The following is a 26,723-nucleotide window of genomic DNA, read 5'->3' on the forward strand; positions in this document are numbered from 1 at the left end:
ATGCTCTATCGGTCTTATCTTTTTGCACCCACATCCTCAGGCCGCGTACACACGGGCGGACTGTTCGCCCAACCTTGTCCGCTGAACAGTGTTTGGGCGGACAGTCCGCTCGTGTGTGGGCTTTCAGCGGACAGTTTCAGCGGACAGTTGGACGGACAATGTCTTTCGGAAATTCCGAAAAACTGTCCGCTGAAACTGTGTTTGAGCGAACAGTCCGCCCGTGTGTGGGCTTGTCCGCTGTACTTTCGAAATGAGCGGACTGTTCCCGCTCGGAAAGTCCGCCCATTTCGAGCGCGTGTACAGGTAGGCGGGGCCCGCGAAGGAAACGTCGCGGGCTCCGCCGCCTGGAATGGGCTTAAAGGGGAACCCCAACGCCGAAAAAAATCGGCGTGGGGGTTCCCCCCAAGTCCACACCAGACCCTTGTCCGAGCACGCTACCCGGCCGGCCAGGAAAGGGGGGCGAGCGAGCGCGCCCCCCCTCCTGAGCCGTACCAGGCCGCGTGCCCTCAACATGGGGGGTGCCTTGGGGAAGGGGGGGGCCGCGCGGCCCCCCCACCCCAAAGCACCTTGTCCCCATGTTGATGAGGACAAGGGCCTCTTCCCGACAACCCTGGCCGTTGGTTGTCGGGGTCTGCGGGCGGGGGGCTTATCGGAATCCGGGAGCCCCCTTTAAGAAGGGGGCCCCCGGATACCGGCCCCCCACCCTATGTGAATGAGTATGGGGTACAATGTACCCCTACCCATTCACCTGTGAAATAAAGTACAAATAAAAACACAACACAGGGGGAAAAAATATTTTATTGCACAGCCGGGGGTCTTCCGTCTTCGGGGGTCTTCTCGCCGGACTCCTCCGCTATGTGTGTGTAGCTCTTTTGCCAGCGGAGGAGTCCGGCTTTCTTCCTCCCCGCCGCCGGCCTCTTCTCCCGACTTCGGGGGTCTTGTCCCCCTCTTCGGTTCTTCTGCCGGGCCACCGCGCCTGGTCCGGTGGCCCGGTCTTCTGTCGCCGTCTTCCGTTCTTCTGTCGCCGCCTTCGGTTCTTCTGCCGGGCCACCGCGCCTTCTTGTAGCTCTTTTACAGGCGGTGGCCCGGTCTTCTGTCGCCGTCGCCGCCTTCCGTTCGTGTTCTTCTTCTTGTTCTTCTCCTGGAGATGTTGACTCGACGAGCTCTCCGGCCGGAATGCCGGGGACGCGCTGTGCGGTCACTTATATAGTGACAATGGGGCGGGGTCACATGGTATATGTCACATGGGTTGGTCACATGGGTTGATGTCACATGGGGACTATGACATCGTAAGGGGGCGGGGTCACCATGTGACATCAACCCATGTGACATATACCATGTGACCCCGCCCCATTGTCACTATATAAGTCACAGCGCAGGGCGGCTCTGGCATTCCGGCCGGAGGGAGCGACGTGTCAACATCGCCTGGAGAAGAACAAGAAGAAGAACACGAACGGAAGGCGGCGACGGCGACAGAAGACCGGGCCACCGCCTGTAAAAGAGCTACAAGAAGGCGCGGTGGCCCGGCAGAAGAACCGAAGGCGGCGACAGAAGAACGGAAGACGGCGACAGAAGACCGGGCCACCGGACCAGGCGCGGTGGCCCGGCAGAAGAACCGAAGAGGGGGACAAGACCCCCGAAGTCGGGAGAAGAGGCCGGCGGCGGGGAGGAAGAAAGCCGGACTCCTCCGCTGGCAAAAGAGCTACACACACATAGCGGAGGAGTCCGGCGAGAAGACCCCCGAAGACGGAAGACCCCCGGCTGTGCAATAAAATATTTTTTCCCCCTGTGTTGTGTTTTTATTTGTACTTTATTTCACAGGTGAATGGGTAGGGGTACATTGTACCCCATACTCATTCACATAGGGTGGGGGGCCGGTATCCGGGGGCCCCCTTCTTAAAGGGGGCTCCCGGATTCCGATAAGCCCCCCGCCCGCAGACCCCGACAACCAACGGCCAGGGTTGTCGGGAAGAGGCCCTTGTCCTCATCAACATGGGGACAAGGTGCTTTGGGGTGGGGGGGCCGCGCGGCCCCCCCCTTCCCCAAGGCACCCCCCATGTTGAGGGCACGCGGCCTGGTACGGCTCAGGAGGGGGGGCGCGCTCGCTCGCCCCCCTTTCCTGGCCGGCCGGGTAGCGTGCTCGGACAAGGGTCTGGTCTGGACTTGGGGGGAACCCCCACGCCGATTTTTTTCGGCGTTGGGGTTCCCCTTTAAGCCCATTCCAGGCGGCGGAGCCCGCGACGTCTCCTTCGCGGGCCCCGCCTACCTGTACACGCGCTCGAAATGGGCGGATTTGCCTCCTCCTTACGTGGGCGAGTCCGTTCATTTCAAAAGTTGAGCGAACTGTTTGCCCAACCTTGTTCGTCAAACAGTCCGCTCGTGTGTGGGCAAGTCCGCTCATGCAAATTTTGAGCGGACTGTTTGACAAACTGTTTGCCGAACAAGGTTGGGCGAACAGTCCGCGCGTGTGTACGCGGCCTCATAGTTGTCAGAGACCAAGGGGTGTTATGTTATGTTATGGGTTGTTTGGCTGGCTGTTTATCTTCTCTGGTCATTTTCACGCAGTAGGGCTGTCTACGTTCTCCCACTGCAGGTTACCCATCACGTCTATGGGTTTATCAGATTGAAGTGATCATTTTTAATTGGCTTGTCCAGTGGTAAGTCTCCTCATCTGTTCTTGAGCACCTTACGTTTCTCGTGCAATTTTACGTTTCTCGTGCAATCTTGCGTTGTCATGCTATTTACGTTTCTCATGTAATTTTACGTTGTCATACAAATTTACGTTTCTCGTGCAACTGGAAGCCCAGTTTTTAGGTTGCTCTTCCCTGGTGTGTCAGTTGCAAGTGCGGAGCAAGTTACCCTGCGGACTGTGGTTTCTTCCCTGTCCTAAATCTACACTACCCTCAATTCCCTAGCTATGTCCTGCCAGGAGTTGCGTAATGAAGGGAAACTGTTGGAAAGTCAGCCTAATGCTGCTCATGCAGCTTCTACTGGCTCAGTGGTTTAGTGTATTCCGGAACCCCCTCGGTGCCTATGCCGGTATCGGTAGGCCCAGGTCTCGGATGCAGATGCCTGCGCCACGCCTTCTCCTCAGCTCCAGCAACTGGGTTCCCATTGGGCTGATGCAGCTGCCTTGTTCGATTTAGATCTTTATTTTTGGAATGCCAGGAAGGCTTATGTCACTGTTTGGGATGTTTTCCAGGCTTTCCGTTCAAGGTTTCATAGTCCTGACTGTTACAACTTTCAGTACCTATTAGTTTTTTTGTTTTTTGCCACTCCCAACTCAAATTGGCCCACGGCACTATCAGGGCGTATCTGGCTGGGACTGGGCTTTGTTGTTTTGGAAGACCCCGACAGGCTTTTCTTTATTTTCTGTGCACCCTATTATAGCCATCCTCAAAGGGATCCTGAGGAGTAGCCCTCCTGCTGTGTTCAGTAGACTTCCCATCACGGGTCATATTTTCCATGATGTCTGACATGTTCTCGGTACCCAGCTTGCTGCTCAAGGCAGCGTCATATCTGGCCTTTATGATTTTTGAGGCCAGGGGAGTTGCGCTTTCTGGCCCAGGGTCTCGCATACTCTTGGCCAGATCAACTGGTTAGGCACCCCAGCCTCTTCTGGTTACATCTGCATGCTCACAAGATGCAGCAAGCGGGATGTGGCACTGACATCAGATTCTTGGAGACTGGCAAGGCGTGGTACCCGGCTTTGGTGTTAGACTAGCTCATCAGTGTTACGTCTGATAAACCCAGGGATGTGGCCTTTTTCCTTTTGTGCTCCCCTCTCCGCAGCTTAATGCATACTTCATTGCAGTCCCCTTTTGGCCAATCGGGGTCTGGACCCTAAGCATACTCTGGCCATTCATTCAGGATAGGAGCAGCTTCCACAGCTTTGCGCCAAGGGGTCCTGGCCCTTATTTAGAATTTGGGTAGGTGGAGCTCATCTTGTTTCTCTGGGTATGTCCCAGAGCCACTTTTTGAGATGTCAAAAGCATTTGTCAATTTGGTGGATTAAACGTTAATTCAGTGTGCAATAATCTGTTTGTTAAGCTTTCATTCTACTGTGTTTATTTTTGCCCCCTTTTAGGCATACTGACCATGCGACCCCGGCACACCTCAGGTCAATGTTCTCTGTTGCTCTTTGTTCCTTTCCTATACTATTCACAGATTGATTCTGAGTACAAGTGTAAGGCTGACCGCAGGTTAGCCTGTATGTGTAGGAGGATTCAGGCTGCATAAAGCCTGCCCTCCTTTGCCTCCTCCCTTGTGGTCATAGGCTCTCGTTATCCCACCCACCCATTCCCTCTTTCTTTTACTTTTACATTTCATTCTTTTCATTTAATTTCACATCTGAGTATGCCCCCTTTTAGGCATACTGACCACATGACCCCGGCACACCTCAGGTCAATGTTCTCTGTTGCGCTTTGTTCCTTTCTTATACTATCCACAGACTGACTCCGAGTACAAATCATCATATGATTTGAACAGTACACTGTTTTATAAATGGACAGTTATAAGCAAAATTTAGACCCCGGGGGGAGGAAAAGGAAGGGTGGAGAGGAAAGGTAGGTGAAGGGGGGGGGGGGGGGGTGTGAACCCGAGCCAGATTTACAAACTTGAGCTATCAATGAGCTCGGGTAAATCTAGTAAAGAGACAACTAAACATGTCCTGAAAAGATAAGTACTCCTGTGCTGGTGCAGGTAAAGGGTAGTAGGTGATGGCTACATGGCCTCCGGGGCAGGTCTGGTATATGTTTGGTCTTTGAGAGGACATGGATACATGTTGATGCAGGTGAATGAGCTCATTCCTTAGCAGAAACATGCTGAGACTGAAGTGAATGTAGTCTCAATGCAGGCTCTCTATTGCCCCCTGCAGGCTGGAGGAAGGAGAATGCCTAATCATCTCTCCCGCTATCTGAGTGAGCCAAAGTCCAGTCTGAATATTATGTTCGGTTTTCAGGTGGACTGAAAACCAGACACTATTCAAAATTCGGACTATCTGAGTGAATCCCAGACAGGTGGGAACCCTATGGCCAGCTAACAATGTTATGCTCATACAGTATGTCCTTTTTAGGAAAAACTGCAGCCATTTAACTTTAATACTTTGTAAAACATTTCTGTAAAGAATGAGTTTGAGTGCCTCCTAAGTAATCCTGGACAGCATAAGAGACCCAAAGTAGGTGCTTAGATGTTGTGGATGGAGTTTAGGAGTGAAGTGGGGCAGTGTGAATAATATAAAAAGCAGAGAAGTACAAATGCAATTTGGAGGACTTGCGAAGAGTATTGGAAAATCCACTTGCAGTGTCGGAAAAGGACCTCTGGCATGCAAGATTCCAAAGTGCACCCCAAGGTAAATAGCCAGGCTTGCTTATCTGCACATACAGTGGTTTGGGTGGTGCAAGAAGCAGAAAGGACAGCCTGGTGGGGGTGGGGTGGTAACTTCTAACTGAACAGGTTTTTTTTTTCCCTCCTTTTTTCTTTATATATAACTAAAGAAAGAGTTAAGTAGTGTGAGAAGTTGAATTGTGGGATATTTAGGGGACAGCTGAGTTGATTTACTAAAGGGAAATTTGCTGCTCACTTTGCAAAGCGTAGAGAATGAGGAGAAACTTTGCGTGCACTTGATGCACATTCACTATATTATATTAGAGAGGTGGGGGGGGGGGGGGGGGAGAGAGTTCTGAGTATTCATGTCCCTTTATATTTTCCACCTTTTTGTCATGTTACAACCAACAAACCTAAATGTATTTTATGTAATAGACCAACACAAAGTGGCACGTAATTGTGAAATGGAAATAACATTTTTTGTTTTATGTTTTACCAATAAATATTTGAAAAGTTTGGCGTGCGTTTGTATTTAGCCCACCTGAGTTAATACTTTGTAGAACCACCTTTTTGCTGCAATTACAGCTGCAAGTTTTTTTGGTGTATGTCTCTACCAGCTTTGCACATCTAGAGTGATATTTTTGCCCATTTTTCTTTGCAAATAGCTCAAGCTCTGTCAGATTGGATGGAGAGTGTCTGTTCACAGACGATTTTCAAATCTTGCCACAGATTCTCAATTGGATTTAGGTCTGGACTTTTGGCCATTCTAACACACGAATATGCTTTGATTTAAATCATTCCATTGTAGCTTTGGCTGTATGTTTAGGGTCGTTGTCCTGATGGAAGGTGAACCTTTGCCCCAGTCAAATTTTTTGGAGTGTCAGGATTTCTTCTAGGATTGCCCTGTATTTTTGGCTCAATCCATCTTCCCATCAATACTGACCAGCTTCCCTGTCCCCGCTGAAGAAAAGCATCCCAACATGATGCTGCCACCACCATGTTTCACAGTGGGGATTGTGTATTCAGGGTGATGTGCAGTGTTAGTTTTCCGCCACATATAGTGTTTTTTTTTTTTTTTTTGCTTTTAGGCCAAAAAGTTAAATTTTGGTCTCATCTGAACAGAGCACCTTCTGCATGTTTTCTGTGTCCCCCTCGTGGCTTCTCACAAACTGCAAATGGGACTAATTCTGTCTTTATTTCAACAATGGCTTTCTTCTTGCCACTCTTCCATAAAGGCCAGATTTGTGGAGAGCACAACTAATAGTTGTCCTGTGGACAGATTCTCCCACCTGAGTTGTGGACCTCTGCAGCTCCTCCAGAGTTACCATGGGCCTCTTGGCTGTTTCTCTGAGTAATGCTCTCCTCGCCCGGCCTGTCAGTTTAGGTTTGCAGTTGTGCCATACTCTTTTTCCATTTTTGGATGATGGAATGAACAGTGCTCCCTGAGCTGTTCAAAGCTTGGGATATCTATCTATCTAATAAAAAATGTATATATAATTAGATTCTATATCTCTAATATTATATACAATTTTTTCCTATAGCCTAACCCTGCTTTAAACTTCTCTACAACTTTATCCCTGACCTGTCTGGTGTGTTCCTTGCCTTCATGATGCTGTTTGTTCACTAAGGTTCTCTAACAAACCTCCAAGGGCTTCACAGAACAGCTGGACTCTATTTACTAATTGGGTGACTTCTGAAAGCAATTGGTTCCACTAGATTTTAGCTAGGTGTATTGAAGTAAAGGAGGCTAAATACAAATGCACGCCACATTTCACATTAATTTGAAAACCATTTATCATTTTCCTTCCACTTCACAATTATGTGCCACTTTGTGGTGGTCCATCTCAAGAAAGCCCAATAAAATAAATTTTACGTTTTTGGTTGTAACTTGACGATAAAATGTGAAAAATTTCAAGGATTATGAATACTTTTTTTTTTTTTTTTTTTTTTTAAGGTTCTCTAAAACCAAAATTTAAGGAACACCAAATAGTGTCCTCGTGAAAATAAAATGATACAGAAATAACTTGGTGATGGCTGCACTCACAATATTTCCACATAAACAATAACCAAACTATTTAAACTGAAAGTGTTGCGCTATCAATAAAATGCATAAATTCATAACGGAACATCCAATCCAAGTGAAAAATCGATATACATAATCCATATGTGCAAAATTGAATCCATTACTTTAAATTGGAGCGTTCATATAAATAAATTATGAATAAGTTCAATAAATTGGCAGGGATAAAATTGCATATAGTGCAGTAAATCTCATGCAGGCACCCAGATACAGTAAGGTCCCCGCTGTGCTCGTGTACAGAAAAGTTCATTAATACACCCCACTCACAAGCTGCTTCCCAGCCAATTTGCCTCCAGGATGGGTGACCTTATCCCAATACCTCATGAGTTGTATGGATAGCATGAGCTTGGGATTCCAGGGTAGGTTGTCTCATACCAAGAAGATCATCGGTGAGATCAGTCAAAGGGAAAGACAAGGAGACACTCAGTGTAGTAACTCAAAGTTCAAAGCTTTTTTAATGAAGGGTAAAACTACTTACAAACAGGCATGGATAAAATCCCATATAGTGCAGTAAGTCGCATGCAGGCACCCAGATGGATGCAATAATGCCACTGCTGTAGCTTCCGACAGGCGTTTTTATTCAAATTAACATTATCAAGGGATGCAGGAGTATAGCGGTGAATGTTACCAAAGTTGTATTTTTATAAGAATGATCTGCCAATTGCCTCCAGGAAGTGTGGAACGTGTGAAATGTATTTGGCTGCAAACGTATTTCAAAGTGAACAGCCTATTTGCCTTTAAAAATCGACCCCGATATTTAAATATGATATGTTATGTACATACCACCTCCTTACTCTGCTAGTATTGTGTCTGAAGGACTTTCCTATATGGTTCAGTACCCAGATACCCCTGCCATATGGCTTGGGGACTTTAACATTGCCCTCAACCCAAACATGGATAGGCTGCAGGGTGGTTCCGCTCCTACGGCCCAGATAGGATCCAGACTGTGTCGCACCCTTAGGGAGTTTTCGCTGACTGATGTCTGGCGACATAGGTACCCCACGACCCAGGCATATTCATGCTTCTCAGCTACACACTCTACTATGTCTCGCATAGATTATATTTTGGCATCGAATGTCCTCCTTCCTCAGTTGGAGGATGCGGGGTTCTATGCGAGATCCTTTTTAGATCACGCTCCCTGCTGGGCTACCTTTATGCTGACACAGCATGCTGGACCTCGGGTCTGGCGCCTCAATCCTTTTTGGCTGAAGGTGCTGGGGGAACTGGATGACCTGTCTGAGGAGTGGAGTCACTTTTTTGCCATTAACAGGGGGACAGCAACGGGTGGTAATGTCTGGGAGGCATTCAAGATTCATGCACGATCCACTATAAGGCGAATCAACAGATTGAAATGTTCCTCTAAAATGCTAATCAGTCAGGCGGAGGAGCAGTTGGAGGTTGTCACCCGGGAGTTCGTAATGCACTCGAGTGCGGCGAACGTCTCGGCTCTCAAGCTCCAAACACGTGTTTTAGACCAACTGCAATTTGAACAGGCCAAGCGAAAACATTTTTTTACGCGACGGCGGATATTTGAGCAGGGTGAGAGAGCGGGTAAACTGTTGGCGTACCTCGCTCACCAGGATGCGAGGCCGCCGGTAGTGGTGTCTCTAGTGGATGAGAGTGGAGCTCTTGTCTCTGACCCGGGGAGCGTCGCCGAACTGTTCCGATCTTACTATGCTGACCTCTACACCTCTCGTGTGGAGGTCACGCCACAGGAGACCCGGGCATTTCTACAAGATGTTCTATTTCCTCAACTCTCGGTGGCCCAGATCAGACTTGGAGGCTCCGATTACACTTGAGGAAGTTGAACTGGCGCTCTCGTCCTTGGCAGCGTCCAAGGCCCCAGGGCATGATGGTCTACCGTTAGATTTCTATGCTGCATATTCTGAGATATTGGCCCCTGAGCTACTAAATCTGTACACTTACCTTTTTGAGTCCGATTCCCTCCCAGACACTTTGCGACAAGCGACAATTATAGTCATTCCAAAAGCAGGTAAAGATCCGCCCCGATTCGTATCGCCCGATTTCACTGTTACAGGTGGACATAAAAATCTTAGCCAAAGTATTAGCGTCCCGGTTATGCCCCCATATCTTGTCCCTTATCCACCCAGATCAGACAGGTTTCATGCCCGGTAAAAACACGGCGATGAACATCCGCAGACTCCACATGAACTTGCAAGCTTCCCACGACAATGGGGGTACTAGGGCCGTGGTGGCGTTGGACGCGGCTAAGGCATTTGATTCAGTGGAGTGGGGATATTTGTGGGAATGCCTTAGACGATTTGGGTTTGGGCCTAATTTTTTAAAGTGGGTCCAGATTCTATATTTCTCTCCAGAGGCGCGTGTGGCGGTAAACGGTTGCCTGTGTGGTCCTCTTCCCTTGGGACGGGGGACCAGGCAGGGGTGCCCACTGTCCCCGCTCTTATACGCCCTGGCGGTGGAACCGTTGGCTATATCCCCCAGGTCCAACACACTCATTAGGGGCCTTAGAGTGGGGTCCACAACGGAGACGGTGAGCATGTACGCAGATGATATGCTCCTGTATCTTGCGGATGAGGGGCCCTCCTTGAGAGCTGCTCTTAGTACCATTGAAGACTTTGGTAAACACTCGAGCCTTACTATTAACTGGGCAAAGTCGATAATTCTCCCCATTGACCTATCTCCGCTGGAACGTGACGCGGCCTCCCTCCCATTGTGCAGAGTGTCTTCCATCCAGTACCTGGGAGTCCAGATTACTAGGGATCCCTCCGATTACATAGTTCATAATATTGAACCTCTGATCTCGTATTTCAAAAATAAAACTCAATCCTGGCCCAGACTCCCCCTCGGTGTAATGGGAAGGATAAACTTAATCAAAATGATTCTCCTGCCCAAGTTCTTATACAAATTCTGGTAAGCGTCTACTCTTATCCCCCTTAAATATTTTAAAGCCATAGATACTATCCTTAATTCCTTTATCTGGGACTCCGGCAGACATAAGTTGGCTTGGAATACACTTAAGAATCCTACCAATGTGGGGGGAGCTGCACGCCCCCGACTTCCACGCCTATTACATTGCTGCCCAGCTCTCCCACTTCTTTCACCTACACAAAGCAGACGCTTCCAGGTACCAAGCACTGCTATGCGGAATGCCTAATAGCCATGCCCATTCTCCCCTTCAGGTTCTGTTTAGGGGGAGGGAGCCTAATAGGAGAGTGAAGAGTCATGCCTCTTTGCTGATTCAGCATAGGCGGGTATGGGGAATCGCACAAAAGATGTTGGGGGCGGACTGGGTGCACTCCCATACACCCCTGTGGTACAATTCTCAGCTAAGGGAACTTCGGGGCTGCCGGGTGCGGGTCTCTGGGCCTACAGAGGGGTGGTGTACCTGTATCAGGTCATCACCCCGTTGGGGGTACGCAGTTTCCAGGCGCTGCAGAGAGAGTTTGAGACCCCCCCCCCCCGCATATGATCTTTCATTTTGCGCAGTTATCCCATGCCCTTCAGGCTCAATTTGAGGGGGGATTCCCTGATCCCCAAGAACTGTCAGTAGTGGGTGTTATAGTTGGTGAGGAGCCCACGAAACTAATATCTACTCTATATGACTCCCTTAGAAGACGTGCTGTAGTCAGACTTGCAGAGGTAGCAAGATACAGGTGGGAGGAGGATGTGGGCCCGCTTGAGAGTGAGTAATGGGAGGAGATCTTAGATAAGGTTAAGCAAGTTTCCCCTAGGATAACCGACAGACTGACTCAACTGTACATCCTACATAAATCCTATCTTACTCCTGCCAGAATTCGCAGATACAAACCCTCCCTGGACCTGGGGTGTCCACATTGTGGGAGTCTCCCATGCTCCTTTTACCATTTGATGTGGTCTTGTCCGGATGTCCAGGCCTTCTGGCTGCAAGTGGTTCAATTTCTCCACGACCATATGGGCTCCCCCCTTCAGGTGGACCCCAAAACTTGTTTACTAGGCCTGGAGCTGGACGTCCCGGCGGAACCCTCGAGTGCTGTTTTCATTCAAGAAACGTTATTCAGTGCTAGGAAGCTAATTGCACGGCTGTGGATGCGGCCAGAAACCCCGACGCTCAGGGCTTGGGTGGCTGAGGTTAATCTAACTTTGCCGATGAAGAAAGTTATTTATGCACACAGGGGCTGCCCAAATAAATTCAATAAGATCTGGGACCGTTGGCTCAATAACCCAGACACTTGTGTGGACTAGTTATACTGACATGTTACGACTTTCCTGGGTGACCTATGTGGGGCAGATCACTTTTACCTGATCCACTGTAGGTGGTCGGGTGGGCTGATCCTTTGATAGCCAGGAAGAGGGAACGTAAAGGCAGGCTAGGGCGTAAGGGGTCTAGACTACTGTTTACGTATTGAGCAAACTTGTGACATGGTGCCTTTCCTCTTGTATTAACCGGGAACCAGTAAAGTGCTATTGACGTGTTTTTACGAGATAATGTTTTTTTCTGCTCCTTTGTTTACTATGCAGCACAGTTGCAGTGCTTATACATGTATAATGACATAGTCTTAATAGATCTGACCTGTGTTTTTCTATGTGGAGGAGCTGCTTCTGCTTGTTATTACTCTTTGCTGCCGAATGTACCAAAACTGTAACCTTTTTTTTTTTTACTGTGCCATTTACGAATAAACTCGCTTTTTATAAAAAAAAAATATATGTGTAAAGTGATTGCAGAAGGTTCAGAGGACAGCTTTGAGATCAGATGTGTACAAAGTGGTTGCAAGCCTTTTGGAGGATAGCACAAGCTTTAGATGTGTGAAAACTGATTGCCAGAGGTTCAAAAGACCACATGAGGATCAGACCTGTGCAAAGCGATTATGGAAAGTTTGGGTTAAAATAAGGAAAATTATAGTGAATTTGCATAGGTGTGTATGACGAAGAGCGAAGACAGTACACATCTGTTTCTCTGTTGTGCAACAGAGATGTCAAACATACAGTGGGAACGGAAAGTATTCAGACCCCCCTTACATTTTTCACTGTTATATTGCAGCCATTTGCTAAAATCATTTAAGTTCATTTTTTTCCTCATTAATGTACACACAGCACCCCATATTGACAGAAAAACACAGAATTGTTGACATTTTTGCAGATTTATTAAAGAAAAACCGGAATATCACATGGTCCCAAGTATTCAGACTCTTTGCTCAGTATTTAGCAGAAGCACCCTTTTGATCTAATGAGTCTTTTTGGGAAAGATGCAACAAGTTTTTCACACCTGGATTTGTGGATCCTCTGCCATTCCTCCTTGCAGAGCCTCTCCAGTTCTGTCAGGTTAGATGGTAAATGTTGGTGGACAGCCATTTTTAGGTCTCTCCAGAGATGCTCATTTGATTTGGGTTTAAGTCAGGGCTCTGGTTGGGCCATTCAAGAACAGTCAGAGTTGTTGTGAAGATATTCCTTAGTTATTTTGTTTTGACTATTTTGACTGACTTCCCTAAGTACCCTCGGATGCAAGCCATGTGGTCCCAGTGATTTATTAATGTTAAATTTCCCAAGTCTAAATTTTTATTTTGTCCTCTGTTAACCTAACCATGGAGGTGCTTCCTGTGATGTGCCATAAGGAACACTGCAGTTTTGGTTACTGAAGCCCCCCGATTCCCTTGTGCAGACCGAGGAGAAGAATACATTCAATACCTTCACCATTTCCCCATCCTTTGTAACCAGATGTCCTTCCTCATTCCTTATCTGACCTAATTGCACCCTTGCATTTCTTGTTGCATTCTTTAAAAAAGAGTTAATGCTGATGATGATCCCTCAACCTTGTAATTTTTTTGAAGGCCTTCTTCTTTGCTTTTATATGCATTTATACATTGGAGTTAAGCCATCCAGGACTTTTGTTCGCAGTTTTAAATGTATTACCCAATGGGATGCATTGGCTAATTCCCTTATTTAATATGCTCTTAAAGCAAACCCATCTCTCCTCCGTGTTTATGCCTTCTAACAAGGTTCGTAGTTTAGGGAAGCTGGCTTTTTTTGAAATTCAGTGTCTTTGTATTCCCCTTATGTTTCCTATTTGTGTGTGATTTTATACTGAAGCCAGTTGACCTGTGATCACTGTTTCCTAAATTGCCTTGTATTTCCACATCCGTGATCAGGTCTGTATTGTTGGTAATCAGTAGATCCAGTAAAGCTTTATTTCTAGTTGGTTCATCTGCCATCTGAACCATGAAATTGTTCTGCAAGACATTTAGGAACTGCCGAGCCTTAGACGAATGTGTGGTTCCCTCCGCCCAGTCTATGTCTGGATAATTAAAATCCCCCATTATAACGCTTCCCATCCTTGCTGCTAATCTAACTTGTGATAGGAGATCCGTCTCCCCCCCCCCCCCCCTCCTCCCTCAGGTTAGGGGGCCTATAACATTCTCCCAGTAAATTTTCCCCTTAGCTTCATCCCTTTGCACCTCCTCCCTAGCTACCTTTAGTGATGTCCTCTCACATTCACTTGTACATTATTCTTGCTCTATAGGCATACCCCTTGCCCTTGTTTTACCCTCTCTATCCCTGCAATACAGGGTAGACCTATGGATGGTTGTCAGCTAATCATGTGAGCTGTTGAACCAGGTCTCTGAAATTCCCACAAAATCCAAATCCTCCTTGTACAACAGTATCTCTAGTTCACCCATCTTGTCTGCCATGCTCCTGGCATTGGGGAACATGCTCCTGCATGAGATGTATCCAAAGAGACTTTGCCTCACTGAGTTTCCCCAATGGGCCATCTTCAGAGTCAGGGTCACACCCATGGAGCTAGCATACATTGACATTCTGTGCTTGGAGCCTGATCTGAGCAGGCAGGGAAATATCCCGATGGTGACTGACCATTTTCACTTGGTATGCCCAGGCGTTTTCCACGAGGAATCAACAAGCATCCACAGTGGCCAAGATCTTGGTAGAGAACTTCTTTGTGCAATTATGGTCTACCTCAACTCATCCACTCTCAAGGGAGAGACTACAAGAGTAACCTCATCAAGAAACTTTTAGACCTTTTGGGCATCAAAAAGTCTAGAACCATCCTCAAGGAGACCCTCGAGATTCAAAGAAACCCTCCTGGATATGCTTGAGACTTTGGCTTCAGAACAAAAGAAGCACTGGAGCAAGCATATAGCAGCTATTGCGCATGCTTATAACAGTACTGCAGATAATGCCACAGGATACTCCCCTTGTCGTCTGTTCGGATAGGAGGCCCGGCTGCCAGTAGATTTGGCCTTTGGCACGTCCTTAGACCATACCTCAGCAACCTCACACAGAGGGTATGTGGACCGCCTGGGGAGAAGGCTAAAGACTGCCTATGACAAGGCCCAAGTTGCCTCAGATGCCTCAGGACAGAGAAACAAAACATTTTGACCTCAGGTTAAAGGTGCAGGACTTACAACCAGGTGACGAGGTACTGTTGAGAAATCTGGGTGTCCCTGGAAAGCACAAGTTGGCTGACAGCTGGAAGTTGCAGCCCTATGTCGTTTGCAAGCAGTTGCCAGCAGATACAGCCAGAAGGGAGAACAGGCCCACTGGAGACTTGTCACCGCAACCATCTGTTGCTTCTGTCAGAAGCAGTTTGTGTCACCAAAGCCAGATTGGCAGTCCACATCTATGACCTGTCAGAGATCCCGACCAGTGACTAGATCTCGGTCTGTGCCCCTTGCTCAAGATCAAGACAGAGGTTAAAGAGATGGGAATGGATTGGCTGTGGCCACCCCAAACACCAGGACCTAACCCCCCCCCCCCCCCCTTCTCCTCCCAGAGTCGTATACCAGGAACTCAGGCCAGAAGCTCCTGAGTTTGTGCCTCAAAGTCCACCCTTTCAAGAGTTGAAGACCCCACAATCTTCCCTGCTGACAGCAGATCCCACTGACTTTCCATCCTTCATTGAAGAGGAAGCTGAATCTGATGCGCAGAAAGATGAGGCTTTTGATTAATAAGAGACCAGTGTGCCTTTAAGTCCAGAGCCTAAAGAACTGCGAGAGCGAAGGGTTATTCACCCACCAAAAAGACTAACGTGTGACGCTCTGAGGAGGTTGTTCTCACTGCAAAGAGGACTCTTCTAGCACCTGATCCTTGCACTGCACATTTGGTGGAGGACAATGCCAACTCTCCCTCTGGCACATCTAGCTGGGCCATACCAATTCAGGTGGCCTGTAGGCAGGACCACATCCCCTCCTATGCTAATTGGTGAGAAGTTCCTCTGCCAGGGTTTTATGCAGATGAAAACTGTCTGATTTCCTGTGCACACTAACTTGCTTTCCTCAGCTTGTATTTATAAGATCGGTAATGGACTTTTTTTTGGGGGGGGGGGGGGGAGCGCACCTGTCAGGATCTGCAAGTATCCCCCCCCCCCCCCCCCACTGACTGGAATGTAATGCGAGCGGTGCTCGCACACTGGCCACTCTGCTCTCTCCCCTATTGGCTGGGAGAAAGGGCCAATGAGAGGCAGCAGAGGACCATGGGACTTGAAGTGGCCAGACTGACTTGAATGGGCAGGACTACAAAGCCCAGTCTGCATTGCAGAAGAGAATTATGGGAGAGACTATAAAGTGGACTGTGGACCAGGCCCCAGCCTCTCTTGCTTCCTGGATCCCATTGTATGGGCACCATCTCGCCTCTGTGTAAGGGGATTGTGGTTTACCACATGATACACGGCCTACAGCTCCAGCCCTAGAGGGGACATTGCCTGCTTCCTGAAGGACAGTCTGCAGAAGCGCTGAACACCGTGGAAGCAGCTGGTGTACTGAGACAGCAGAGCGATCGCCATCTCTGTCCCTCTACAGCAAGGAGAATCATTGCTCATTCCCCACGTGAAACTGCAGACTGCTGTCAGGATTGGTGGGGGGGGGGGGGCCTTTTGCCCACAGTTTCTATTACCTTTCATACACATCACATGCTGAACACTGTGCGCAGACAACTTGTACCTGGCTCACACAGAGTGTTGCTATAACCTAGAATCTTGTCTTGTTCACCATCTGGTGACAGGCTACAGGTGAAAAATGGCACACTGACAAATTGCCCCCCGCTGCCAAATTCCCCATCAACCCAAGGCTACATTCATGTCCCTGAAAGGCAGTTTGGAAATGTGGTCACCCTAGTGAAGACTGGCCCTTTCATGTCCCCAATCTCAGCAATAGATTGTATTTCATTTCTCATAGCAAGAATCCCGGCAGTGTTGCCAGAGCTGGAGAAGAGAGCTAGCTGTTGGGGTTTTTGAAAAAATTTGCACTTTCCTCCAAATGTACAATGCAGTGCTTAGTGCCCGAGGCCATTGCCACTTTGTGTGGCCCATTGGTCCCCTACAGACACTTATCTGTAATCTGTGGTGTTATGTCTCCAGTTTATGATTGACTGCTGAAGCATGCCCCCAGTCTCCGACAACCCCTGTAGCATGTTCATAGTCTCTGAGCATTTTCTGTATCATGTCTGCAGTCTCTGACCATCTTCTGTATTATGTATTACCATACCTCTGCTATGCAGTCTGACTGTTTTAATGATGTCCTTCGTTAGGCTCAGACAAAGCACTCAAAGTATATTTTATAGGTTCAAGGAAGCTTGGGTTTTGTTTAACCACTAGAGATCCGCGCTATAGCCGAATGATGGCTACAGCGCGGACCTGCTTTGCCGTGACTACGTCTATTGACGTTGTCCCGTGCACGAGCAGCCCACGTGCCCCCTGAGGGGCGCGCTCTGTGAACAGCAAGTCTATGAGACTCGCCTGATCACAGATCGGAGTACCACGGGATCAGCTGTCAGCCAATGACAGCTGATCATGTGATGACAACAGAGCCGATAATCAGCTATTTTTCTCAGCACGAGGAGAAAAAAAGCTGATCACCGGCGGCCGTGAGAGAGACTTCAGTCCCGATCACGGTGAGCTGGCGCCAGCTCATCAGTGCCCACCTGCCCCCTGCCAGTGCCACCTAAGTATAGGCAAAAGTGCCACCCATCAGTGCCCACAATCTGCCTCAACAGTGCTGCACCTCTGTGCCACCTATCGGTGCCCATCAGTCCCATCTATCAGTGGTACCTATCAGTGCCCATCCGTGCCACCCATCTGTGCCCATCTTTGCCCATCAGTGCCGCCTTATCTGTGCCCACCAGTGCCGCCTCATTAGTGCATTTCAATGAAGGAGAAAAATTACCTGTTTGCAAAATTTTATAACAAACTAAACATGTTTTTTTTTTATTTTACATCTTTTTTTGTTTAGCAAAAAATAAAACTCCCAGCTGTAATTAAATACCACCAAAAAGCTCTATTTGTGGGGGAAAAAAAATGATAAAAATTTCATTTGGGTACAGTGTTGTATGGCCGCGCAATTGTCATTCAAAGTGCATCAGCGCTGAAAGCTAAAAATTGGTCTGGGCAGGAGGGGGGTTTAAGTGCCCAGTAAGCAAGTGGTTAAGCCCCAATGCTAGGCCCTTGACTATGCCCACAATTTACCGTGGCATCGTGTGCCACAGGTCTTTTTACGCCCAGTGTCCCTCATTCTGAAGCTCAATAGTTGGGAGGTATGCTGTTGGCTCAGAGGTCCCCATTGCTAATGATTGAATTGTTTTGCATATTAAAATCTATTAGAATGTTCCATTATAACCTACAGTTAAAGCGGTTCCAAAGGCCAGACATTTTTTACCTTCTTGCGTTCCCTGCATTAGCATGGGTTCCTGCATTGCATTTCTCCTGGAGGCAGTTCACACTGCCCTCTGCGAACAGCTGTAGGTGTCAATACAATGTTAAAGACACCCCCCCCAGATCGGTCCACAGATCGCAGTGCAAACTGTGGATTCGGATAGGAATCGCAGTGGGGGGCAAAAAAAAGTCCCTTTGCTTTTTTTATTTTTTTTAAGCAAATCCAATGCGAGTTCAGCCATACACCAATATGGCTGAGCTCCTGTTGCACAAACATCGCATGTGATCTGCACAGCAGTGCAGGTGCAAATCACATGTGATGTCTGTGTGTGCAATAGTGTGAACCCAGGCTTAAGGTAAAAAAAAAAAGTCCCACTAGCCATATTCCTAAACATTCACTCAATCCAGCGCTGTGCCCATCTTTAGCAGCTCTCACCCTGCATTCACAGGACAGACAGCAGCAGGAGCCAGTCAAATCCTGTGAGAAGAGAGTGGGGGGGGATAGGGCTTAGCAGCACTGTGTGTCTATGGATGCACACAGCCTGGCTTGCAAGCCTGCACATCTACCATCATAGCAAACTGCTCGCTATGGTGGCAGACACAGAAGAGGAGGAGCTCAGAGCGCCAGTGGGGGACCCCAGAAGAGGAGGTTCAGGGACGCGCTGTGCGATTGCATGGCACAGAGCAGGTAACTATAATATGTTTATTAGTTTTGGAGAAAAAAAAAATGTAAACCCATACAACCGCTTTAAATCAGAAATGCAGCTAAAATGTTTTCTATGTTGTCTTTTATCTAGAAGAAAAAATATATAATGTTTTGGCCTTTAAAAAAAGAAAATGTACAAAAACATCCACCATAAGGCCACTGGAGTTCTCAGCCAAGTCCTCATATTCAGGCATGGTGCTTTTCTGGGCCTGGAACTTTTGGAGCATTGGCATCCTTCCCTCCCCAACTTAACTCAAATCAGAGGATTATCAGCAACCAACAGTTGTCTCTCAAATAGCAAGACGTTGGAGGAGGTGGTTGGTGGTAGCTGAAGTCAGGGTTTGTTTAAAGGAGTGTGAGAACCCCCAAAGTAGTTGCAAGTTTCTTCTTCTTCTTTCTTCTTCTTCTTCTTTCTTCTTCTTCTTCTTCCTTCTTCTTCTTCTTCCTTCTTCCTTCTTCTTCTTCTTCCTTCTTCTTCTTCTTCTTTCTTCTTCTTCTTCTTCTTCTTCTTCTTCTTTCTTCTTCTTCTTCTTCTTCTCTTCTTCTTCTTTCTTCTTTCTTCTTCTTTCTTCTTTCTTCTTCTTTCTTCTTTCTTTTATTTTTTTAGGGAATAATGTTGGTTTTGCAATAGTGTACACTTGACAGGCTTGCCTAAAGCATAATGAGCGGGGCGGCACAGTGGTTAGCACTCTCACCTAGCAGTAAGAAGGGTCGCTGGTTCGAATCCCAACCAGGACACTACCTGCTTGGAGTTTGCATGTTCTCCCTGTGCCTGCATGGGTTTCCTCTGGGTACTCCGGTTTCCTCCCACACTCCAAAGACATGCAGGTAGGTTAATTGGCTTCTGTCCAAAAAAATGGCCCTAGAATATGAATGGGGACCTTGGCTTGTGGGCTCCTTGAGGGTAGGGACCAATGTGAGTGTGCAATGTACGAGGATGGGGACAATTGTAGACACTCACTCAGGTTGAACTGAATGGACTGGTGTCTTTATTCAACCTTACTAACTATGTAATGTAAGCTCAAAGAATTGAAATAAAAACAAACCAATAAAACCCATTTATAAATGTACAAATATATTGGACACTGTGTTGGAGATGCCGAGAAGGGTTAACATACAATGCTGCTCTTAGGTGTACAATATGTGTTTTAATAATCGTTATCTTTTTCCATTGCCAGCGTTACCTTGGATACGCCAGCCAACAGAGCCTCAATGCCTGATGCAGACTTCAGTTCTTGGACACCATTAGACTTTATCGCAGAGTGAGTACACAGTATCCTCTTATCAGCTGCCAGCCTCTCGCCCCAGACTATGTTCTTCTCATTATATTGTTTACCTTGTAATGTTATGCTTGGCACAATTGCTGTCGGATGTTGTATGCAATGACAGGATTTCTCTTGCACTGTAAAGTGCCAGTATGTAGATGAGGTGTGTAATATATTCCTTTTACGTACTCTCTTAGCATGTATGAACATTTCACATGCTCTGCTGTACCGCTTCCATTTATTACATATTTCTGCAGTTTTACTCAAAGTAGTTAGGACATCTTAAACACTAGGTAGTTTCACACTGCTGTGGTGCAGTTTGGCCTCAGCACAGGTGTAGTTGTGTCCCCATGGATTATGTACAGATTATCCACGGTTTTCCATAAGATTTATATTAGAATATAGAAAAGGAGAGCTATGGAACTTTAAATGAAGCAACCTCCATGTCAGATATGGACAAAAACAAAGTTGAAGTTACAGTACATAATTTATTATTGCATTGAAGAAAATTATTATATCAAATAGGTAGTCACATGACTTCCAGTAAATATGCTGCTTCATAGCATGCAATACAATTAGGAATTAGACATAATGTACATGATAAAATAAATTGATTAAAAAACATGTATTATAGGACCAGATAACTTTGGGCATCTAGTGGCATGCTACGTGTTTCCTGGCATTACAGCCATTCATCAGGAGTGTTATGAAGTATTCTACTGGAAAAGAAATGGACAGGGGTTAATAATAATACCCTTAGACTAAGGGAGGACAGAGAGATTATATCACAACAAGGTGGAAATGAATTGGGATGCCTACTACACAGCCTCAAGGCCAGGTCCGGTATCTGCCAAGGAAGACAGGGGTAACAGGCATGATGTCTCCCCCGGGGTTGAGACTGGGGAACCCTCCAAGGATGGAGAAAAGTGTCCGGAGCCCAACACTGTGGTCACAGCATGATCCTATAGACTGTGTGCACAAAAAGTGCATAGTGGTCCTAGAAAAAAATGTGTCAAAAAGAATTAATTGTGTAAAAATAATGTGGTAAAAGAAATGTTCCCACAAGGGGACTACATGAAGGGGTTAAGTGAAATAAAACCAAGTAGAGGATGGAAAAAGCATACCAAAAGAGGATGGCTGACATTCTAGCGAGTGGGGTAACCTGTGGGTGGGATCAGTGTGTGCTTCCTTGTGACTGGGTCAAGCAAATGAACCATCGGCTGCTCCAAGGCTATAGTTTAAGTAAATAGTAGCCTTGGATCAGCCGATGGTTCATTTGCTTGACTCAGTCACTAGGAAGAACACACTGATCCCACACGCAGGTTACCCTCCTCGCTTTGAGATCAGCCATCTTTTTTTGGTATGCTTTTTCTACCCTCTACTTGGTTTTATTTCACATACACCCCCTCGTGTAATCCCCTTGTGGGAACATAGATATTTTGCCACATTATTTATTTTTACACAATTAATTAATCCTTTTTGACACTTTTTTTTTTTTTTTTCTTTCTAGGAACACTATGCACTTTTTGTGCACACATAGTCTATTAGATCATGCTGTGACCACCGTGTTGGGCTTCAGGCACTGTTCTCCATCCTTGGACAGTCCCCCTGTCTCAACCCTGGGGGAGACATCATGCCTGTTAGCCCTGTCTTCCTTGGCAGATACTGGACCTGGCCTTGAGGCTGTGTAGTAGGTATCCCAATTCATCTCCACTTTGTTGGGATATAATCTCTCTGTCCTCCCTTAGTCTAAGGGTATTATTAACCCCTGTCCATTTCTTTTTCCAGTATAATACTTCATAACACTCCTAATGAATGGCTGTAATGCCAGGAAACGAGAAGAGTGCCATTAAATGCCCAAAGTTATCAGTTTCTATAATACATGTTTTTTAATCCATTTATTTTATCATGTATATTATGTCTAATTCCTAATTGTATTGCATGCTATGTAGCAGCGTATTTACTGGAAGTCATGTGACTACCTAATCTATTTGATATAATAATTTTCTTCAATGTAACAATAAATCATGTACTGTAACTTCAACTTTATGTTTTTGTCCATATCTGATATGACGGTTGCCTCATTTAAAGTCCCATATTTTTACTTTTCTATAAACTAATTTAGGGATGGAGGTCTGTGTGTGTGCGTGTGCGCGTGCCAGGTCACATCCAATTCACTATTTCTATTAGAATGTTCATTTTTGGTGCGTTTACTAAAAGCACTTTCAGAAAATGCTCCAAAAAAAGGCACAATCAAATAAGTCTCTATAGGAAATTGCAGGTAACATGCACGAAAACTGTGGGAACACTGCACTGTGACAACCACAGCCTAGCAGTGTGAAACCACCCTAAAATGTGGGCACAATTTATTATTTTGATTGGTTCTGTAGGTTTGTTGTAAAAGAGGTTGCAACCAAGGTATGCAGAACACCATCTCTGAATGCATGGCACATCGAACCTTGAAGCCACAATTTGCACAGGATCACCAAAATTGGACAATAGAAGATTGGAAATTATGTGTCTAGATTTCTGCCGTGACATTCAGATGATAGTCAGTCAGAATTTGGCATAAACAACATGAAAGCATGGATCAATGCTACCTTGTTTTTAACAGTTCAGGCTGGTTGTGTGGGTGTAATGGTGTGGGGGATATTTTCTTGGCACACTTTGGGCCCTTTAGTACCAACTGAGCATCATTTTAAATGCCACTGCTTACTCTAATATTGTTGCTGACCATGTCCATTTCTTTATGACTACAGTGTACCCATCTTCTGATGGCTACTTCAAGCAGGAAATGTCACAAAGCTCAAACCATCTAACCACTGGTTTCTTGAACATGACAATGAGATCACTGTGCTCCAATGGCCTCCACACTCACCAGATCTCAAACCAATAGAGCATCTTTGGGATCTGGTGGAATGGATTTGCATCATGGATGTGCAGCCGACAAATCTGCAGCAACTGCGTGATGCTATCATGTTAATATGGACCAAAATCTCTGTTGCAAGGTGTTGGAAACATTCCTCAAAGAATTTAAAGAGTTGTAAAGTCAGAAGGGTTTATTTTTTTATCTTGATGCATTAGGATAAAAAGCATTCTGTTTGTAGCACCCCCCTAATACTTACCTGAGCCCCATCTCTGTCCAGCAATGTGAGGAGTCCCTCGGCCCTCTGAGACTCTTCCTCCTGATTGTCTGAGACACAACAGCAGCACCATTGGTTCCACTGCTGTCAATTAAAGTCAGTCAGCCAATCGAGAGAGAGAGAGGGAGAGAGAGTGTGGGCCAGGCTGCAGCTCCTTGTCTGAATGGACACAGGGAGTTGTGACTTGGCTTGGATGTCTCCATAGCAAGCTGCTTGCTGTGGGGGCACTGAACAGGAGGGAGGGGCCAGGGGAACAGAAGAGGGAACCGAGAAGAGGAGGCTCTGGGCTGATCTGTGCAAATCTACTGCTACAGGGCAGGTAAGTATAACATGTTTGGTATTTTTATTTAAAAAAAAAAACAAGACTTCACAATCGTGTGTGTGGAAAAAAAAAGTGTGTGTGTGTATATATGTGTGTGTATATATGTGTGTGTATATATGTGTGTGTGTGTGTGTGTGTGTGTGTGTGTGTGTGTGTGTGTGTGTGTGTGTGTATGTATATTATATGTGTGTTTGTGTGTGTGTGTGTATATATATATATATATATATATATATATATATATATATATATATGTGTGTATATATATATATATGTATGTATGTGTATATGTGTGTGTGTATATATATATATATATATATATATATATATATATATATATATATATATATATATATATATATATATATATATATATATATATATATATATATATTTATTGAAATTGGCTCAGTAACGCCTGAATAACTTGTCTAAAATTTGAAATAATACTTGTTGTTCTTATCATTCTAATTGATGACTGTGTCATATTTTAACTTCTGTTATCACAGCTATTGCTCTTGTAATTTAAATTATATTTATTGTTGGTATTACTGTATTGATGTAACTTGCTGTTTGTTCTTGTCTAATCACCATGCAATAACTGACTCTTTTTTTTATTTTTTATTATTTATTTCTTTTTTTTTTCTCCTCTGCAGAACATTTTATAACTGGACCACTGGGGATAACAGGCCAAAGTCTGGCAGCCTTATTACGGTGGTCACAGAAAAGGGAAAAACAGAACTTGTTCCTACACAACTGTAAGGCGGAGGAAGTCCAGGCACAAGGGAGTCTGTCTAGGAACTAGCCAATGTTGTCCTTTGAATAGTTAGTTTTTTTGTTTAAGTATAATTAGTTACCATTCTGGATATAAAGAAAAAAGCTAAACTACCAATAACCTAAAACAATAAGCTTTTATTGACATTTTCCTGTATCATGCATTCTTAAAGTATTCTATTAGCTCATGCCACTTAAGCTGTCAATGGAATTATTTGGATATTCAATTTGAATTTTGTTTTTGAATAAACCATTCCTTTTTTGGCCTTTTTGAGGTGCATTTTGCTTTATTTTCTCTGGAAAATGTTTACTTTTTAATTTTTTATATATTTTTTTTTTTTTTTTTTTCACCCCAAACAGGTTTTTACTTTATATTATCAGTTTAATTTATAACATTTAGTTTTTTAATGATTTGTCATTTTACTATTGAGTGACTGAATCTCACTTAATAATTTGTTCCTTTTTATTGCACTTTTGTTGTGCTGATATTTGCCTCTAGAGTGACCCTTTTGAATGCCTTTTGCACCAAGAGCCTAGGTTAAAGGAGAAGTCCAGCTTAAGGTCGTTTGGCTGTACTTCTCCTATGGGTCACAGGCGTGTGATTTGGACCAATGCTGCATCCACCTAGGTAAGTATGAATGGGGAAAAAAAAAAATTCCTATACTTCTGCTTTTTATATGAAGGTGCAGCGCTACACTATCCTTTTTTGTATTCTGTTTTTTTTTTCCTTGCTAAAAATGCAAGAAAAATATTTCCCTTTTTTAAATCCTATGGGGCTCTTCACTCTACTGCGCTGCTGCATCTTTGGTTTGCTTTTCAAAACCACACCAACAATGCACCTCCTCCATTGAAGTGAATGAAAAACACAGTGCGTTTTTTTTTTTTTTTTTTTTTTTGTCACGTGTCCACTTGACATAATTATTAGTGTTACTCATTGTGAGAGTGCAATAATCCAGACTAATCAATCATATTAACTTTTTATTCAGTTCAAGAAAAGGTAAACCATGCCAAGACTTAGAACGTAAAATTCTGAAATCAAATGTTAAGGCCCATGTACAATGTCCTGTACAATATAGCTGTCTGTCCCAGCTGCAGTTGTCAGCCAGTAGGGGGCAGTGTGATGTGTATTTAACCGCTTCAGCCCCGGACCAATAAGCAGCCTAAGGACCAGAGGGCTTTTTACAATTTCGCACTGCACTGCTTTAACTGGTAATTGCGCGGTCATGCAATGTTGTACCTAAACGAAATTTGCGTCCTTTTCTTCCCACCAATAGAGCTTTCTTTTGATGGTATTTGATTGCCTCTGCAATTTTTTTTTATTTTTTGCGAAATAAATGGAAAAAGACCGAAAATTTTGAGAAAAAATGATATTTTCTACTTTTTGTTATAAGAAAAATCGAATAAACTCAATTTTAGTCAAACATTTAGGGCAAAATTTATTCAGCCACGTGTCTTTAGTAAAAAAAATGTCAATAAGCGTATATTTATTGGTTTGCGCAAAAGTTATAGCGTCTACAAACTAGAGTACATTTTCTGGAATTTACACAGCTTTTAATTTACGACTGCCTATCTCATTTCTTGAGGTGCTAAAATGGCAGGGCAGTAAACCCCCCCCCCCCCCCAAATGACCCCATTTTGGAAAGTAGACACCCCAAGGAAGTTGTGGAGAGGCATGTTGAGCCCATTGAATATTTTTTTTTTTTTTTTTGTCCCAATTGATTGAATAATGACACAAAAAAAAAAAGTTTACAAAAAGTTGTCACTAAATGATATATTGCTCACACATGCCATAGTTATATGTGGAATTGCACCCCAAAATATATTCTGCTGCTTCTCCTGAGTACGAGGATACCACATATGTAGGACTTTTTGGGAGTCTAGCTGCGTACGGCACCCCGAAAACCAATCGCTGCCTTCAGGATTTCTAAGGGTGCAAATTTTTGATTTCACTCCTCACTACCTATCACAGTTTCGAAGGCCATAAAATGCCAAAATAACACAAAACCCCCCCCCCCCCCCCAAATGACCCCATTTTGGAAAGTAGACACCCCAAGCTATTTATTGAGAGGCATGTTGAGTCCATGAAATATTTTATATTTTGCCACAAGTTGCAGGAATTTTACACTTTTTTTTTTTGCACAAAGTTGTCACTAAATGATATATTGCTCACACATGCTATGGGCATAAGTCAAATTACACCCCAAAATAAATTCTGCTGCTTCTCCCGAGTACGGGGATACCACATGTGGGGGACTTTTTGGGAGCCTAGCCACGTACGGGACCCCGAAAGCCAAGCACTGCCTTGCGGATTTAAATATAAAATGCTACCAAAAAAAACGTTTAGCGATCGCAGGGATCAGGCCTGACTCTGCGATCGCTGCAGTTATGTGTTTAGTGTTTTAAGTGACAGTGATCGATCGATACTGCACTTGGGTGGGCTGGGCGGAGGGGCAAAACGCAGGTGCCAGCAGGTATCTGGGCTGATCCCGCTAACAA

At 45.3% G+C, this 26,723-nt stretch overlaps 1 protein-coding gene and 1 long non-coding RNA gene across 4 annotated transcripts in view; both read left to right on the top strand.

Moving 5' to 3' along the window:
* Positions 1–24,498, top strand: part of QDPR (quinoid dihydropteridine reductase) — a 39,490-nt gene extending 14,992 nt beyond the window's left edge. For all 3 annotated transcript variants that reach the window (XM_077477735.1, XM_077477733.1, XM_077477734.1), the window contains exons 6-7: positions 19,905–19,988; positions 24,110–24,498. In XM_077477735.1, coding sequence (XP_077333861.1) covers positions 19,905–19,988; positions 24,110–24,215 — 190 coding nt within the window. In that variant the 3' untranslated portion in view covers positions 24,216–24,498. The remainder of the gene's footprint in view (positions 1–19,904; positions 19,989–24,109) is intronic.
* LOC143976179 (uncharacterized) lies at positions 21,508–22,035 on the top strand. Its single transcript, XR_013272550.1, has 2 exons — positions 21,508–21,681; positions 21,780–22,035. It is a non-coding gene; the product is annotated as an uncharacterized LOC143976179 (long non-coding RNA).
* Positions 24,499–26,723: the final 2,225 nt, after the last annotated feature.

The sequence above is a fragment of the Lithobates pipiens genome, unplaced genomic scaffold, assembly GCF_037356315.1.
Source record: "Lithobates pipiens isolate NorthernLeopardFrog02 unplaced genomic scaffold, aLitPip1_a1.2 Scaffold_13, whole genome shotgun sequence".
NCBI classification, from domain to species: domain Eukaryota; kingdom Metazoa; phylum Chordata; class Amphibia; order Anura; family Ranidae; genus Lithobates; species Lithobates pipiens.